At 40.0% G+C, this 19,504-nt stretch overlaps 1 protein-coding gene across 4 annotated transcripts in view; it reads left to right on the plus strand.

Moving 5' to 3' along the window:
* MEF2A (myocyte enhancer factor 2A) overlaps positions 1 to 19,504 on the plus strand; it is a 125,507-nt gene that overhangs the window by 97,109 nt on the left and 8,894 nt on the right. For 2 of the 4 annotated variants that reach the window (XM_040969198.1, XM_040969201.1), the window contains 2 exons: positions 10,895 to 11,082; positions 18,074 to 18,097. In XM_040969198.1, coding sequence (XP_040825132.1) covers positions 10,895 to 11,082; positions 18,074 to 18,097 — 212 coding nt within the window. The remainder of the gene's footprint in view (positions 1 to 10,894; positions 11,083 to 18,073; positions 18,098 to 19,504) is intronic. The other 2 variants (XM_040969200.1, XM_040969199.1) reach the window with 1 other exon arrangement.

Consider the following 19,504-nt stretch of genomic DNA (forward strand, 5'->3'; position numbering starts at 1 on the left):
TTCTGATCATCAGATAGTATACATCCAGATTAGTTCAATCTTAGCTGTTATGAATTGAGTTGAAATAAACATGAAGGGTAGATATGACTTTCATATGTTATTTCATTTCATTTGGGCAAATTCCATGGAGTTGGATGGCCACGTCATATGGTAGATCTATTTTCAGATTTCTGAAGAATCTCCATTCTGTCTGTCACAATATTTCACATTCCTGCCAGTATTGTAATAGGATACCTTTTTTCTTACATCCTCATCAGCATTTATTGTTTTCTGATTTTTAACCATTCTAATTGGGATGAGCTGAACCCCATAGTTTTTAGTTGCATTTCCCTGATGATTAGTGATACTGAATATTTTTCTCTGTCTTTTGGCCATTTGAATTTCATCCTTTAAAAATGCTTGTTTGTGGGCCCGGCGGCGTGGCCTAGCAGCTTAAGTCCTCACCTTGAACACGCCGGGATCCCATATGGTTGCCGGTGCTAATCCCGGAAGCTCCACTTCCCATTCCAGCTCCCTGCTTGTGGCCTGGAAAAGCAGTCGAGGATGGCCAGGACATTGGGACCCTGCACCGGTGTGAGATAGCCGGAAGAAGTTCCTGACTCCTGGCTTCGGATCGGCGTAGCATTGGCCGTTGCGCTCACTTAGGGAGTGAGTCATCAGACAAAAGTTCTTCCTCTCTGTCTCTCCTCTTCTCTGTATATCTGACTTTCCAATAAATAATAAATCTTAAAAAAAAAAAAAAGAAAAATGCTTGTTTGTGTCCCTTGTTCACTTAACTGGATTGTGTGCTTTGCTGTTGTTGAGTTTGCTGCACCCTGTGCAGACCCAGGGTATCAGTTCTCTCAGACGTTCTCCCGCTGCCCCTGCACTTTGTTCATGTTTCCTTTACAGTGCACAAGTCTCTTAGCTCGATGTAATCCGTTTACCTATTTTTTGCTTTAATTGCCTTTTCTTTAAGTTATTTCCAAGCAGTCTTTGCCTTTACCAATGCCTTGCAGAGTTTCCCCAGTGTTTTAGTCAATACTTTTATGGTATGGACCATAGATTTATGTTCTTGTTCATTGTGAGTTGATATTCTGTATAAGATGTAAGGCGGGGGAGGGTCTCGTTTCATATTTCCCAGCATTATTTGTGGAAGAGACTGTCCTTTCTCCAGGGTTTGATTTTAGCTCATTTGTCAAAGATTAAGTGTTACAAATATGGATTGATTTCCAGGGTTTCTATTCTGTTCCGTTAGTTAGCATATCTGTCTTTCTGCCGTGCAGGGTCACTTTGATTTTAGCTACCCTTTAGTGTGTCGAAGTGTGACATTATGATGCCTCCAGTTTTGTTTTTGTTGTGCAGTCAGTATTGATGTAGGTGAGGTCTCCTGTGTTTCCATGTGAATTTCAGCATCATGTTTTGTAGATATGAGAAGAATGTCCTTGGTATTTTGATCAGGATCTCATGTAATATAAATTGCTTTGGATAGTATAGACACTTTGATGGTATTAATCCATTAATGTAAAATTTTTTTATTAATAACATTGCATTATGTGTCATAGTTTCATAGGCTCTGGGATTCCCCCAACCCCTCCCTGTACCCTTTTCCCCCGTGGTGGATTCCTCCACCTTGTTGTAGTATTACAGTTCAATTTCAGTCAAGATTCTTTCATTGCAAGCATATACTAAGCATAGAGTCCAGCACCTTATTGTCCAGATAAATTCAGTGGTTTCTTGGGGATACCATCTCTGGTCTGAAGGCAGAGCTGGCAGAATATCATCCCAATCAATTAAAAGCCACAACATAACATCAACAATAATTTACAACTTTATGGAATTAATTGACATGGTATTGAGTGACCAATATGTTAAAAAATGCAAGTTCTTAATCACATCCTGTGACTACTTCATTGACATTACAATTTTAGTTTATATACAACTGGCTTCTGTACACCTTAAAATGGCTGTAGGGTACTATTAGCTGTCTCGTGTATATTTCATTTTAGTATGTAGCAGTTTACAGTGTTGAAGCATAATTTTGCTGAACTTGGCAGATTTTAGAATAGTCTAAACTGGCTTATAACTCTAACAAGGCATATGTCAACAGTTGAGGTGCAGAACAGTTTTAGGAGGGATGTGCAGAGAACTCTTCAATACTTTAGTGAGGAGTAACTAATCTTTGTGTCCTACCTAGTAAGGTATGTGTGAGTCCACGCTGACTGTTTCCTGTCTGGTTCTAAGCTTTTCTTGTTCTCTGTCGATCTATTCTAATTTATCGTTGTTTTTTTTTGGGGGGGGGGGGCGGCGTGCCTCCAGAGCAACCCTGATTGTCATTGCAAGAGAGGGTGGGGATCCAAAGTTGGAACTAAGTAAGGACCAGAGAAAGCTCCTCTCTCTAGTCCTGAAGGAAGTTTACTGTTCTTCTGTTTCTGCTCAGGGCTCCTGGTTGTCGTTCCAGTGTCCTTGGATCCTGCGAGGAAGGATTTGGATTTCTTCCATCTCATGTGGTAGATCCAAACGGGGGTGGGTGACCTCAGTTCTCGGCCTCCGAAGGCAACTCCAATTCCCCATGGTCTCTTTTGTAGTTGGGATGTAGTCCTTGGTGAGGATCCGGGAGTCTCCACGGTTGGGATACAAGCCTCCTCCTGTCCACCTGCTCTGCTCAGGGGTCCCTGCTGCTCTGTGCATATGACCTCCTGTTAAGAGGTTGTCAGGATCGCTCTTGATTCCCCCTATATGTCTTGTAGTTTTATTGTTGTCTAATGCTGATTCGAGTCTGTTGTCTAAAAGTTACCTATTACGTTTGTGGTAGGTTGTACTTCACATCTTCCTCACACATTCTAAGGAGATGGAAGATTGTTCTGCTCTCCCACCCCATTTCTGAGTAGCATAGGGTCTTAAAAGTATATTAGGTTTTACAATTCTTTGATGTAGATTATAAGCAGTGTGACTGACATTGATTGTTGGTTCATTGGTTACATCACAATATCGTATTGCGTGAGATATAGGCTGTGGGGTTGAAATAATTATCACAGTTTACAGGTAGTGTTTTTCGGATTGACATTGCATCTTAAATTAAGGCAAACGTGTGGTATCTAACCTTTTGGGATTGGCTCATTTCCCTTAGCATAATGGTTTCCAGTTGGGCACATTTGGCCACAAAGAACTGCAAACTGCATTGCGTTGTTTTTTGTTTTTTTGGGTTTTTGTTTTTAAATAGCTGAGTAGTATTCCATGGAGTAAATAAACCGTAACTTTCTTATCCAGTCTTATGTTGATGGGCATTTTGGTTGCTTCCAGGATTTTGTAATTATTTCTTGTGCTGCTATGAACATAGGGGTGCATGTTGGTTTCTCATGTAACAGGTGTTTATTCCTAGGAGTGCTATTGCTGGATCATATGGTATGCAGATTTTCAGTTGTTTGAGTGTTCTCCATCATCCCATTGTCTACACATGTCCAGCAGTTTTCATTGGAAATTCATCTTTCATCTGGATGCAGAGATGCATTTTCCATCGTACCCCCACGTCTGTATGTGATAGACCCAGTACTCCGTCACTATACATTACTATAAGTATAGTATTGGTATTTTCTACTTAATGATTCATAATTTTCATTGTTGAGATCTTTCACATTGTTGGTTAAGTTTATTCCAAAGTCTTTACACTTTTTGTAGCTACTGTGGGTGGTACTGATGTTAGATCTTACCCGTCCTTTCTCAGCCATGGCATTGTACATGTATACAAATGAAATTTGCATGTTGATTTTCTATTCTTTTACTTTACCAGACTCTCTTATGAGTTCCAGTAGTCACTCCTGAAGTCTTAGTGGTCTTTTGGTTTCCCTGTATAGGATCATGTCATCTGTAAGCAGGGATAGTCTGACTTCAGATGCTCACAGTGACCAGGTGTGAATCGTATCACATCCAAGCCAAGAGCCAAGAACTGAGTTTACGTCTCCCATGTAGTTAGCAGGAACATTAGCAGGAAGTGCGAATCAGGAACTGAATGGGGTAATAAAACCAACTATTTCACTATGGCATTGCAGGCATCCTCTTTACCAGGGTCTTAATCTTTTTTTTTTTAAAAGATTTATTTTAATTATTTTTTTATTGGAAAGGCGGATATACAGAGAGGAGAGAAAGAGAGGAAGATCTTCCGTCCGATGATTCATTCCCAAGTGAGCGCAACGGCCGATGCTATGCTGATCCAAAGAGCTTTGGGCCGTCCTCGACTGCTTTTCCCCAGGCCACAGGCAGAGCTGGAAGGGATCCTGGGCGTGCAAGGCAAAGACCTTAACCACTTGCGCCACTGCGCCGGGCCCCAGGGTCTTAATCTTTAGAACATTCACCCATGTGTCCTCATTCTCAAGAGAAAAAAATAATGTACAAGCATCAGATAAGGTGGTATTTATGTAATAAAAGGATGAATATTTAGCTATATCTAAATGTATAATTAAAAAACAGCATTTTATAGATTGAAAATTTCTTGCAATACTTTTAGACATTCCTGTTGCTCTATTACAGTAAGTTTGGATGTCATCCCACCCTTAGATGTTTCATGTCTGCATTTTGGGCATAGTTTAAAATCACAACTAAAACAGAATTTTAAAATTTTTTTACTAAATTTTCATATTGTCGATATGTTGATGTCTTCCTATTACTCATTCCTATAAATGAAGTTGTGATAACTTTGCATATTCTGATTTAATTTTTCAAGACAAATTGCAAGAAATGGGACTGGTGGGCTTGTAGGTATGATCATTTTTAAGAGTACTGAAACTTCTTGCTAAAGCCTTTCCAGAAGGACTGGAATATTTTTAGTATCTTAGCAATATTTTTAGTAATATGAAATTGAAATAAAATTAGCAAAACAAAAGATTACTTTCACTAGTGCACAGATAGCACCACTTTTTAACCAGACATGCAACACTGGTCAAGTCAAGGTGAAGCTGATGAGCTCAATAACAGCCTAAGCAAGTGGTTGAATAAGGATTTTAAGATCTGGGAGATAAAGGAAAAATGCAGAGTTGAGTCATCCTCTTTGAAGTCTTGCATGCTTCACCTTGTTTTGCAAGGAGGCATAAAGTCTCTGGAAGAGCAGAGTTGCTGCCTCCTCCGCACTGCCCAGCTTGGAGAGCTGGAGAGCAGAGCCCGGGAATACTGAGGCTCTGCGTGTCGGTCAGGAATTCTCATCAAATTAAGTAAATATGTCATTAGTTGAAAGCCATGACTTTTTTTAGTTTCAGAAAGTTTAAAAAAATGTTAATGTGTTTTTACATACTTACTGCTAAGTATTAGATGTAATGTTTTTTTAAATCAAAGGGACCTTCAGAAAGTTCAAGAAAATAAGATAAAATTTTTTGAGATTGCATAATTTTTCATAAAAATATTTTCCATATGTACCTTTGGATGAGTTTTTCAGGGTCCTTTGAAGTATACATGTCAGTTTCAGCTTCTAGAATGGACTCATTGTAAAGCATTAATGACATCATTGTCTGCAGGAATGTAATTAAGGACAGGGAGTGCTCGCCAGAGACTTCAATGCATGATTTCAGTTGACATGATTTATATTCTGAAGTAGAAGCTGAAATGGATGGAATTGAGTGACCTGCCTTATCATTGTGGGCTACAATAGGAAAGAACGTGCGACGCTTATGGAGACCTTAGTATACACTCTACTCATGAGCGTTTTCCCCCCTCATAGGGAGTAAGTTACCATGAAAACTGAAAACTTCAATAATAATCATAATAAACTGGGTTTATTCATTTAAATAGATTAATTTCAGATGCGTAAGCTGTGTCAAATGAGTTAGGTCTTGAAGGCATCTGCTTCAAAAGTGGGTCTCAACAATATCTTCCATCTTTGTCATAAAAATGGTCCTGGGAATAAGAAAGGCATGGGACCTTTCTGCATTCAGTAGTAAAATAGCAAGTCATGCTTGTGAGATTATTGCTTCCTGCTGGCAAATTACCAAACATTGACATCATCCTGTAATCATTATCTGCTACAGACTCTGACTTCAGAAATGTTGTGCTTTTACATCCACTTTCTGTATCTCATGTTGCATTATGAATGCAACATTCATAATATTATAAGTGAGAAAAATGTTCATCTGGCTTTCTCATATTGCTGTGCAGTATGAAGTTTTTGTTTTATCTTCCTATTTTTCAGTAAACTGACTTAGTGTCTGCTCTGTAGCCTCCTGAGTCTGGAAAAGCAGCAACCTCTGCCCAGCTCCTGGATGCAGTCTGCCCCACAGGGGATGGCTTGGGAAGAGCGGGGTGCGCTCACCGCACCGCTCTCTGAGCAGGATGCAGGAAATTGTTTTCTGGTCTTGTGGAAAGCAGATTCAGCTGAGATTTAATGGATACCCTTCACAATCATAGAAGCAGTAAGCAGGAAGTGGTTTTATAAGGCTTATTGAAATACGCCCCATAGCAAAATAAAATGAAACAAATGAATGAAAACGGAAAGGTCAAACAGTAGGTCAGTGGGTCTTGGAAAAGCAAGAGGAAATTGGAAGAAAAGGAAGAACAAAACTCACTATGAGAGCAGGAGTCCTGAGGTTCAGGTGATGATTAGGGGAGAGCCGGGACAGCTGCAGTACCTAGCTCACTTCTCATTCCTTTGCCCCACTGTGTTGACAGCAAGCTTGAAAGGATGGTGACTCACATGCAGTGAAGTTAAAGCTCGTAAATAGTAGTTTTTAGTTTGCTGTATAAATATCTCGACAAAATGACTTTCCTTTTCAAACTCTTAAGTATTTTATAATCAAACAGATATAGGGAAATGTCTATTTTCTCTTCAACTTATCTTTTTTTTAATTCTATTTTTTTATACTTACATTGGTTAGGGTGGGAAGGATGGAGGATTAGGGGCAGTGGGTGAGAGTGTTGTTTCCAAATTTTCTTTTTCTTCTTTCTGTATCTGGAGGAAGGGGGCTGGGGATGAGGGGAGAAGCCACACCCAGCCTCCCAACCTCCCCGGTACCCAGAGATGGGAAACAGCCACATAATATTAACCCAGGATCCCCAATGTGGAGCATGTTCCGGGGTTTCTGCTTAAGTGTTTTCAGTAGTGAAGAAATGCTGTCAGTCTCCCTAATCTGAGGATGAGGAAATCCTTCCAAGGTTCATTGGCTGATATAGTCCACTTTAGAGTCTCCATTTTGCCCAAATATTTGCTGTCATTGCCTAGTTGGAGTAGTTGTTCAATTTATTCTGCCCTCCTTTCTCTGCTGGGGTACCAGATGTCCTCTGCAGGCCTCAGTGGGCTGCCATATCCTCTGTGTGCATCTAGGTTTGACATCTACTGCTCTGTCTTTTTCCACTGAAGAGGCCCAGTTCTGACACATGCATTCTACCATATAAGTACTAACCAGGCCTGACCCTGCTTAGCTTCCGAAATCAGACAAGATCCAGCGTGTTCAGGGTGATGTGGCCGTAGACTGATATATGCATTCTACCATCAGACCACCAATCCTGGATATAATCCCTCATGTTCCTGCATGCTCTCACCCATGCCATCCCCCAGACTCCCTGCAAGTCCACACACCAAGCACCCACAAGTGCCTTATGGAGTGGCCAGTGCCACTGGTAACCCTGGCCCTACCAGACCCACCACCCCTGGGACTCATGGGCCTGGCACCCACCATGCAGGTGGACCTATGGACCCAGGCCAGGTGACCTGAGCCCTGCCTGACATCCCTCCCAACCCCCTGAGCTTAAAGGACCCAGCACCCCTTCACATTTCTTTAGAAAAAAAAAATAGACTAGCTGACTATGCTGGCACACTGGTTTGGCATTAGCCAGGCCCAGGATTCCCATCAGCTGTTAGCTGCTTTGCTCCCAGCAGTGTTAACACTTGCCTAGGTACAATGCATTTTAGGCCATTGGCCCACAGCTGGGGTCTTTAGCTTATCTTTGCAAATCTTCCTAGCCCTGTTTTTTTTTTTTAATTAATAAAATTTATTTTGACATTCTTTACATACTTAGTTAGAGTAAGAAGGTTCAAGGGCTACAGGAAAGTGGATAATACTAGTATGTTTTCCATATTGTTACCTTCATGTTTAAAAGGGGGTTATTAAGGGAGAAGGCCCACCCAATTTCCCACCCTCCCCAAGTCCCGGGTGTAGGGCATGCTCTGAGGTTCTTGCTCAAGTGGTTAGCCCTGTTTTTTATTTTAGAATTCATATGTCTACTTACTAGCTGACCCATTTCATTATACACATTGTATCATTATTGAAGAGCTTTTGTATTGCTGTTTAACATCATTGCCTTTTATTTTTTAGTTGAAAGAGTGACAGAGGGATAGACTGATGTTTTCCATCTGTTGGTTCACTCTCCAAATGGTCACAGTGCTCTCATGCTGAGCCAGGCCAAAGCCAGAAACCTAGAACTTCATCCAGGTCTCCCATGTAGGCGACAGGGACCTCAACACTTGTAATACTCTGCTGTCCTCCCTGGCACATTAGCAGGAAGCTGGATCAGAAATGCAGAAGCCAGGACTCAAACTGGTGCTCCATTGCAGATGGTGGCATTGGAGGTGGTAGCACCACAACACTGGCTCCCATCATTAAGGTATTTGGTTCTTGGAGCAAATCATTTTATTTCCCAGAATACAATCCTCACAGGGCTGCATACCTGTGATCATTGCTTTTTAATGTAATTACAAATTTTGCATAATTATCCTTAGTTGCATTGCTTTTGGCCATATTGAATGCAAGTGCAATTTGGCATGTTTATGCCGGTGTGGTATGTGTCTGCTTTTGCAATACATAAGATTTATTTGAAGATTATGTGGGGTTTTTTCCCCTTGCTTTAAATACCTGCCCAGTTTTATACAGTAGTCTAGACATAATACTTTTTGTTTTTTAGATTTATTTCTTTTTTATTTTAAAGGCAGAGTTAGAGGCAGATGCTCAGCCTTGTCACCATGCTAGCCACTAATACATGTTTTAGAATTCTTTATTTATTTCTACATTATTACCCAACTTTAAGTGATTGCTGCAGTTAATTACGGTTTCAGTCTTTCCTAGAGAATTGAAGAGATAGATTGATTCCTGCAGAAACTTTTAGTTCACCGTCCTGAACATTCTGTTCTTGGCCAGCTTTATAATAAACATTGCTAATGGCGTTCTTAACCCAACAAATTCATCCAGTGCTCTTAAATTAATACCTACATACTGTAATATAGTAGATTTAGACTAATAACTGTTCAAAGTAGAAAAATAATGCAAAATTCATGACATTAAGTTTTTGTTTATTACTAAAATTAAACTGTGCATAGTAAACTTAAAGTTTTTTGTGTGTTTTGACCGTAAGATTAATCAATTTTAAAAAGGAAATAGGAATAATGTAATTCATTAAAATTGTATGTATTTTGAAGGCCAGAGACAGGCAGAGATGAGCGTTCTATCTTCATTGGATTATTCCCTAAATAGCCACAGTAACCGAAGCTGGGCTGGGCCAACGTAGGGAGTTAGAGACTCAGTCTGGGTCTCTTAGATGAATTTCAGGAACCCAACTGCTTCCTGGGGTGTGCATCAGCAGGAAAGTGGAACTGGAAGTTGTTCCGGAACTGACTCAGTCACTCCCTGGGTTAATTGGATGTTCCAAGTGAAAACATAACTGCTGATCCAAACACCTGCTCTGAATACATTGTTAGTGGACAGTTAACACTAGCTAAAATTTAGCAATTAAATTTTCAGCAGAGTTTTATAGATATATGTGATTTGTTTCCATTTTTCCCTATTTTGTTTGTACTCTACTTAAAAATTGAATATATTACCTGTATTTTAAAATGAGCATTGTGTGTTCCTGTACAATGTTGTAAACTATTCTGTGTGTGTGTTGCTAACACTAACAGCTATCTCAGGCTTAAGCAGTACAAGGGATTTATTGACTTGGAAATAGTACAAAACAGAAGCAGTGCAGTCAAGGCCTTTGCTTCACATTTCTGTTGATTTGCTCTCCAATATCAGCCTCCTTCTGGCTAACTTGTCAGTTTCAAGTTGACTTAGATTACTTTCCCCAGTCATGTTTGGAGAAATGTCAGTGCCTCCTTTGCAGCCACAACAACGTCTTGATCTAGGTTCTGGATGATAATTCTGGATCCATTCCCTGTGGTAAGGGAAGGTGCTTTAAGTACTTGATTTGGACCTGGATCAAAAATGCTCACAACCACGCCAATCTGTAGCAAGGGGGCTGGAGGAGACTTGACGTGAGGTCAGCTCGACCCATTCCACAAGACTTGTACACAGGAAGCACTGACACGACTGCAGTCTTAAGGAAAACGGGTGATTGTCTTATATCTCATCTGGTATATTCTGTATGTAAAATAGGCTATTCCTAGCTCCTTATTTCATCAGAGAGGAGTGGATGGTTCTGTTCGTGAATCCTAGGAGGAAGAAGAAGACTAAAGTCAGATAAACCACAGATATGTAGTAAACAACTCAGTGGGAAGAGAACCAAAGCAGATGCAAGTAGCCATAAGGAAGAGTAGGTGGAGGCGTGAGAGTGAGCACTAAATAAGCATTAGCTCAGGAGATGCTGCTGTTAGCCGAGACCTACATGCTTTCCAACAATCAGTGTGCTGGGCCTCAAGACATTTTTCTTACAATATCTTAATTGACTTACTCTCCAATAGGAATTGCTGTGTATTTTAAGTATCTCTAAACAGGTCCAAGCAGTAGTGCTGGAACAAAAATGTAAGTAGATTTAACTTTTATATGTGCTTCAGACTTTGGTTTTCTGTGTTTATGTTCAAAATAGCGCAAGATACATGGTTAGGTACTAGTGAGTTTTGTTATAAACTTCATTTGCAGTAGAGACTGGAGAATATTCAATTTACATTTATATTGAGGTGTTTTAATGATTCCTTTCATGTTAATTAGTTTTCATTTTTTTCCAGGGAATGGATTTGTAAACGCAAGAGCTTCTCCAAATTTAATTGGAACTGCTGGTGCAAATAGTTTAGGCAAAGTCATGCCTACAAAGTCTCCTCCACCACCAGGTGGTGGTAATCTTGGAATGAACAATCGAAAACCTGATCTTCGAGTTGTTATCCCCCCTTCAAGCAAGGGCATGATGCCTCCACTAGTAAGTTTTGAAACTTTTCTTAATGTCAATTTTCTAAAAATATTTGTTTTCATCTACTTGAAAAGTCAAGAAATAAGAGAACTGTATGTTCTGCTTGCTGGTTGATTTCCCCAGATGCTGTGAACTGAAGCCAGAAACCTGGAACTCCATCCAGGTATTCCATGTGGGTGGCAGGGGCACAAAGCAGTTGAGCTGTCAGTGACTGCCTCTCCCAGGTTGCAACAGCAGGAAGCTGAATCAGAAGCAGAGTAGCTGGGACTTGAACCCACACTCTGAACGGGGTCAGAATATCCCAAGCAGACACTTAATCTTAAGTATGACCACCATCCCCTCACACATTGCTTAAAACATACAATGTGTACATCTGAATGTTCCTTTGCAATTTTCTGTACCTCCATAGAATCCGTACTTTTTCATAATGATTATTTCTATTCAAATTTGGCCTTTTGACGAAACAAGTTTATATTAAGTGCCCAAAAATCAGATTGTGGGAAAATAGGAAACAAATTTGATTAATGGTTATTTGAAATCAAAGCTAAGTACAGAGAGGCTGTTATGCTTAATTTTGATTTCACCATGTTAGAATCTTTGCTTCAAGATTCATCTTGAAATTTACAAATTAAACATGACTATTTCTTAACTAATTTCTTAACTCATCTCTAATTTGTTATAGGCTTTTCTGTGAATCACTTAAATTGTTTGTTAGAAAATTTTATGTATCAAAAAAAGCTTGTAGAACAAGGAAGAATGTACCTTGAATGAGTTACTCTACAAATAATTTTCTTTGGTATAAAAAAATGCAGGAATACACTTGCATCTTTCTGTCCCTGACAATGTTACACTGTTTAGCTTCATTTGCTTTTGAATCCTACATCTGTGTTCATGAAGAGTAAAATCTGTTAACCTCCCTTAGCTTCTTGCAGAAGAAAAGTAGAATATATTCAAGTTATAAAACTGTTCTTAGTTTTGCAACTCTTTAACCACTAGCCCATAAAGTGATTCCTACTCCTGAGCAGAGCTAAATTTCGCATCAGACTTAAATAGTAATTCTGCATTCATTTAATGCTTATAGATTTCCAAAACATCCTCATTGTTCATTTGATTCTAAAGTAGAATGTGATTGTAGAAATGAGGAAACTGAGCTAAAAGTTACTGCTTATTTAAGATGATATGAAATATAGACAGAACCTGTGATTCTTGATCTCTTTTTAGTCTTAAACCCTGGGTCAAAAAACAAGAAGTACTTTTTCATTCAGAGATACAGAAAGCTAAAAGCTATGTGTTGCTCCCAACCATCTAATGAAAGAAATATGGAATATTACAGGTAGAGTGGTCCTTGAGCAATCAGTGGAGATTTCAGGGCGGTCAGTAGACCCACGTGCCATGGAGAGAGACACAGCGTGGGAGAGACTCCCTGGGAGCACTGGGCAGGATGCAGGAAGATGCAGGTGATGGGAGCTAGCCAGGGTCTTAGTGAATGACCAGAAGCCAGGTGTGCCAGTTGTGAAGTAGAGGATGAGTCTTGTGTTTTTTTACAGGCTTTTTCACTCTGAACGCAGATTGAGAATGAAAAGTCACCCTTTTGATACACAACTGAGAAATAGTAAGAGTAACTGCTTACATCAGGAGAAGCAGGATCCTTTCTTTTATGCAACAAAGCTCTTAAACCTGAGAGGAGGTGAGCAAGAAGCATTATTACTGTTAGGACACTGCTGAAATCCCCTTTTTCCTGATGAGATGGAAAAGGAAAAACATCAGTCCTGTGGTGGAGGAGCAGGAAGGCAGGCTAGGGGTAGTAGAGTAACAGGGTCACTTCCTGAGGCACAGCACAAAGGAGGTGCTGTAAACTGAGCTTGGAGAAGTTGCTTGCAGGAGTGTGACGGCAGTACAGGAGGATCCCTGGCTAATTATCCCGACCCCCAGAGAAATGGGAGGTAGGTTTGTGGAAGGTTACCATTGCAAAAATAAGGGCCAAACAGTTGGGGCCACTGTTGTGGTGAAGTGGGTTAAGTGCTGCCTGCAAGGGTGGTGATCCCATATTGGAGTGCTGATTTGAGCCTCAGCTGCTCCACTTACCATTCAGCTCCTTGTAAAGAACTTCCAAAATAATTGAATATGCTCCAGTTACTTGGGCCCCTGCCACCTAGAGAGACCTGAATGAAGTCCTTAGTTTTTGCATTCCATCTGGCCCAACCTGGCCAAATTAACCATTTGGAGAGTGAACCAACAACCAATAGGTAGTTCTTGATACCTATTCCCTCTCCATTCCTCCCCCTCCTCCCTCCCTCTCTGCCTTTTGAGTAAATAAAGTAATCCAATTTCAAGCAAAGAACTAAAATCCTACACTAAAAGCCTAGCAAAAGAAAAAGCCCATAGGGTCTGAAAGTCAATAGGAGTTACCCAAATTGAATAACAAGCTGAAAAGGCTGGTGATATGGAATTTCATATGGATGCTGTTGGAAATCCTGGATGCTGCTCCTCCAGCCCAGGCCCTGCTATAATGTGCCCGGGAAAGCAGCTGCAGGTGGCCCCTGCTCTCACATGGGAGACACGGTTGGAGTTCCTGGGTTAAGTCTGGTACAGCTGTTGCCATTGTGGCCATTTGGGAAATGAACCAGTGGACAAAAAAATCTCTCTCTCTCTCTCTCTCTCTCTCTCTCTCTCTCTCTCTCTCTCTCTCTCTGTGTGTGTGTGTGTGTGTGTGTGTCTTTCTGCCTGGTACAGGTAGCAAATGATAGCTCTAATACTTGGGTAACCTGTGGGAATGCCAAGCTCCTGGCTCTGCCTCGCCTATTGCAGGAATGTGGAAAGTGTATCAGGAGATGAAGTTTCTCTCCCTCTCTATATTGCTCTGCCTTTCAAATAAATAAAATATTTTTAAATGGAAATTTATTGATAGTAGACCAATTGTACAAGAATATTAGAAGTATTTTGGCAGAGAATGTGATGCTGGGAAAAATTTGAGTCATTATCAAGAAGTGAAAAAGACTCAAACTAGAATAAAATGGTTAGAAAACAGCATGGTGACAGACTTAAATCCAACCATATCAATAATTATAGTTATATATGTATATATGATCTAAATAGCGCAGTTGAAGGATATCATCAGAATAGATTAGAAGTAGATGTTGTCACATTGTAATACAAAAGTAAAAACAAGATCCAATCATATGCTTTCTATGCTAAAGTTTCCTTTGAGTGGCAGAGACCAACAGCTAAATGAAGTGATCTCCCGCCTGCTGGTTCACTCTCCCCAGGGCCTTCAGCATCCACAGCTGAGTCAGGAACTCAGGTGAGGTCACCCTTTTGGACCATCACTGCTGCCTCGCAGAGGGCACACTAACAGGAAGCTGAGTCAGGAACTCAGGTGAGGTCACCCTTTTGGACCATCACTGCTGCCTCGCAGAGGGCACACTAACAGGAAGCTGAGTCAGGAGCTGCACGCAGGAATCCTACCCAGGTTCTCTCCTGTTGAGATTGTTCTCGCTTCAGCTCTTGCAGGCTGTACATTTATTCTTTCGGAGTTTTCTGGGGTTGGGGGCAGGTGACACTTTTTATTTTTCTAGCACTACAGTATGTTCTGGGGTCATGACTTAGCATTAGGCATTTATCCAGGAGTCCTTATTCCTTTTTTTTTTAGAGAGTGGGATCTTTTTAATTGCTATAAAAATGGCAGAAATAGTGGTATTGTATTTTGTGACTACAACATGTAATAAAAGTATATAACAACAAAGGGTGGACAGGTGGAATTGAAAATGTACCATTGTGGGTCCTTATTCTACCTGTGACACAATGTAATTATTATTTGAAGGTGAAATTTGATGGAAAATTAATTGTAGGGTGAGCTTTTGTTGTGGATACGTTGCCTTTGGGATGGCCATATCTGTTCTGGTGTGTCTAGGTTCAAGTACCAGCTCTGCTCCTGGTTCCACCTGTCTGCTTATATGCACCCTGGGGGGCAGGGGCTGGCATGGCTCAGGAAGCCGTGTCCCTTCCACTCACATAAGAGATTGGGTTGGGTTCCTCGCTCCTCGCTTATGTTGGCCCAGTCCTAGCTGTTGTGGCCTGTTCAGGAGTAAGCCAGACAGATTTCTGTTTCTTTGTATCTTTCTTAATCTCTCTGCCTTTCAAATAAAATGAAGAAAAATAAACTGAACAACTGAAAGAAAAATAGATGTGTTTTATATAATAGAGTGTTATATATAGAAAAATGTTGATAGATAGATACAGCCTCATCTGTTTCCCACAATATAACTATCCTTAATGAATATTCTCATAATAGTTGATGTTCAAAATGTATATAGAGAAAATTCATACAATTAAAAGAGAAAAGTACGCATCGTAGTTGGAATTTTCAACCTTCCTCTCATATCATTGCTCAAGTAGCAGATGTGAGGTAAGTGATCCAAGCACTTATGAGCCCTAGATATTAAAACTCAAGGAAGTAATTTCAACAACAAATGAAGTAAAAGTATATACACAGGTAGACACAGAAGTGTGTTTATATACGGATTAGTAAGCATCATGTCTACATTATGTATTTCCCAGCTCTGTTTGCTGAGAGGTCTTTGAAACAGTGACAGCCAAAGGATTAAGTTTGGCATCCCTAACAATAGGACCTGAAGCGGACCTGTGCCTTCCAATGTTATGGGCACATCTGGTGTGTTTACCTGTGAACAGGCATCAGACAAGCCCCAGGGGAGAGACAGGGACAGTCTTCAAAATACCTGTTCATGGCTCTAAAGTGCAAAGGCTACAGTAAACAAATGCTGAGGAACTATTTCAGACTGGGGAGGCGACTACAGAAAGAACAAGAGAACCAAATGCTTGTGATAGTTAGTGTCTGATCCAAGATCAGAAAAGGACATTGGCACACAGACTGGTTAAATCCAGGTCCAGAGCTGCACTTGGTACTAGAATGTTTCTTATTTTCAGCAGCATATTGAGTTTCTCTGGATGTTAACGTTAGGGGAAGCTAGATTGGGTGTGTAAGGGAGCTGTCTTTTCAACTGCTCTGTAAGTCTAAAATAATTTCAAAGTAGGTTTAAAATGTATAACAGTATATCTAAAAAGGAAATGAGAAAAAAATATATGATCTGTTGGTTTATCTTCCAGTAAATGGATGTTATACCTACTGTCATTTTTCAGAAGTAACTTTTAGAAAATACAAAAAGTCATTGGAAGAACATAAATTTGTTTTTTATTATATTTAATATAATTATTAGTGTAGTTGCAAAGTTTAGACAGGCTATTTTTACTGGTGTTTAATAAACTATGTGTAAACTTTTTGTTAAGAAATAATGCTACATATTCAAGGTAAACTCAAATTTGCTAAATCAATGATTTACACTCTTATCCTTGTAGAGGGTAAGACAAAGACACGTCAGTGTTTGATAGCTGGAGATGTGCCGCAGTGTGTACCACAGGACGGGTGAGGGGAGTTTACCCACATTTGAAGAGCAGCAGTGAGCCAGGTGAAGAGCTCTCGGGGTGAACAGCCACCCTCCCTCCTGTTTTACACAGTCATTTGTAGAGTCTTAATGTGTCAGAGTGGTGTGTGTAGACTTGTTTAGATGAAGTAAGAGAAAACTAGTTAGTTGATTGTTTTGAGCATATTGATATTTAGTGATTGTTTAGAAGAAAACCCAAATATATTCCACTAATTTCTTTCTGGATTGTAGCTTAATAGTTCATTCTACTTCCAGTGTCATTTTCTGAGTTTTTCTCCATTGAAATTATTTTATTTATATCAAAACTGTATTTGTAGATTATGAACATAGGAAACATTTATTTAAAATGTGTATATTGTAATTTTTTATTTATTCAAGAGGCAGATAGACAGACATGGAGAAGGAGGTCTCATCTGCTGGTTCTCTCCCCAAATGCTCACAAACCTCCAGTGACAGGGGAGAAGCCAGGGGCCTGGAACTCTGGCCAGGTGCTGAATGGGCAGTTACTTGGTCCATCACAGCCTTTGTAAGAGCTGTATTAGAAGGAGCCTAGAGTGCAGAGCCTGAGCCAAGAGGCACCCAGGCACTTGAATATGCGGATGTTGGCTTGCCCTAAGCTAGGTGGAATGTTCCCCATGCTCTTTCGTATAACAGATACTGAGTTTTGTTGTTTCACGACACTGTACTAGGCAGTTGGGGACATTAAACATAAACCAGTGTGGAGCTGGCACTGGGGCATGGAGAGTAAACCTGCCCTGCAGTGTCAGTGTCTCATACAGTCACTACTCTGCTTGTGATTCAGCTCCCTGCCAGTGTGCCGGGGAAGCAGCAAAAGATGGGCTAAGGGCTTGGTTCCCTGCACACCCACATGGTGGACCCAGAGGAAGCTCTTAGCTCCTGCCTCCAGACCAGCCCCAGCTCTAGCCATTGTAGCCATTTAAAGAGTGAACTAACAGAATATCTCTCTTTCCTTCTGTTTGTAACTCTGCCTTTCAAATCGGTTAAATATTATTCTTTTAAACAAATGCATATATATATACATATATATATGCATATATATATATATATATATATATATATATATCAATCACTAGTTTCTGCTTACCAAGGGGCACAGAATCTGGTAGGAGGTAAGTGGAAATGTGTGACTGGGTCAGCTAGTGATGGGAAGATTGATGCAAATGTGGACTGTCCTCATGGTTCCAGATACCACAATATCACAGAGACTGCTTTAAAATATTGTCACTTGATGCGTAATGTGGCTGTATGCAGGCAAGGCTGGCATAGAAGACTGATTGAGAGGAGTTGTATGTTTAAATCTCGGTTACCATAAATTCAAAAGATGATTTTTTTCATTTTCTTGAGATATCAGCTACAATTGTTGAGATGCATTAATTTATATTTCTGTTGTATACATAGTATCTCTGTAGAGCTGCAAACAACTGCTAGTGTCCAAATGATGTGCTTTTCTAAAAATATACTTTGTTCCAACTACCAGCAGTCTTAGTAACTCTTTTATCCCTCCTATGTGCTGAGTACAGTCGGAGGAAGAGGAATTGGAGTTGGTGAGTGTGGTTTCTGCTTGAAAGGAGTTGAAGTTTGCCAATGTTCCTTTGTTAACAGATTTTTTTTCTTTTTATTAAACTATCCAAATCCTTTGAATCACCAAGCGGTCTGTTGGTGTTCGGTTCTTGTTTTTCTGTTTGTAAGCGCCTCTGTTGACCCATTTTATTTGAGGAAATATTGGAAAAAAGTCTTCAAAAACAATAGCTGTCCATGAGTGCTTGGATACTTATTAAGATTTTTTTTTGAAGGAAAGAATCTAAAAATACCTTGTATAACTCTCTAAATTATTAAAATATTTTTAGAAAATGACTTCACCCTCAAAGTTCCTCAGATTGTTAACACAAGATCTTGTATTCTTTCTCTTCCCTTCAAAAAAGATTACATCATTTTTGGTGAGGTCACCTTGCTCAGAGTTGGAATTATTTCATCCTGCATGAGTCTGTCTGAACCACAAGGGGGCTCCCTCTTTACTCAGACACAAATGTACATTTCCTTCAAAAAAACACCCTTCTCCAAAATAAATGTTTTCTGCTTCTCTGGAAAACAAACCTGACTACAGATAACTTGCAGTTAATCTGTTCTTTCAAAGCTAAAACCAGTCCTCACAGAAGTAATCATGTGAATTAGATGGCCCTAAGAAGAATGAAAACTTTGGAATGTTCGGTTTTTAGCAGGGGCAGGTTAAGACTGCATGAAAGCATGGGGGAAAGGCTGGTTTCGTTTACATACCTTCTGTTTTAAATGTTTATGCATGCTGGTGTGTTTTATACAGCTTGTCTTTAAACGTAAAGGTTATCTGTACTGTAGCTGTAATATTTGAAGCTGTTCTTTATTTTACTTTGTGATCATTCTCACAGTTTTGGATGTCATTGTGCACTGGTTAACTAAAATATGTCAGGCAGCTCTAAAAATTCTGTTGTGTTATGTATTGTTACTGATGTATTATTATTTTACTTAGTCATAACATGTATTTTTAATGGGAATTTATTACTCAAAATAATTTATCCACAGTGAGTTGGCCTCAGTTCCCATTGATTACCTAGTGCTGTGTTGCCCTCTAGTGGTTCTGCAAGCCACTTACTCAAGAATGGGATGTTGGTGAGATCCGGAGTATTGATGGCGAGAAACAGCCCATTGGGGTCTCACTGTTGCTCTGTGCCCAGTTTTTTAAGTGGCACCATGAAGTTGCCATGGAGATTAGACCATGGAGTGGGAGGCTCCAGGCCAGACTGTGAACTACCATTTGACTTTGAACATTTTAGACCACATGAGAGCAGATTATCTCCAAGTAGACCCCACCCCAAAACATTGAGATCATTATGTTGATGCTGAGACCAAAACCTTTTTCCATTAATCATACACACTTCCCACAACCCTTAAAGTACAATCATAGTTAAAGCATCTCA

Source organism: Ochotona curzoniae, unplaced genomic scaffold, assembly GCF_017591425.1.
Source record: "Ochotona curzoniae isolate NIBS_2020 unplaced genomic scaffold, NIBS_Ocur_1.0 scaffold_4701, whole genome shotgun sequence".
Lineage (NCBI taxonomy): Eukaryota > Metazoa > Chordata > Mammalia > Lagomorpha > Ochotonidae > Ochotona > Ochotona curzoniae.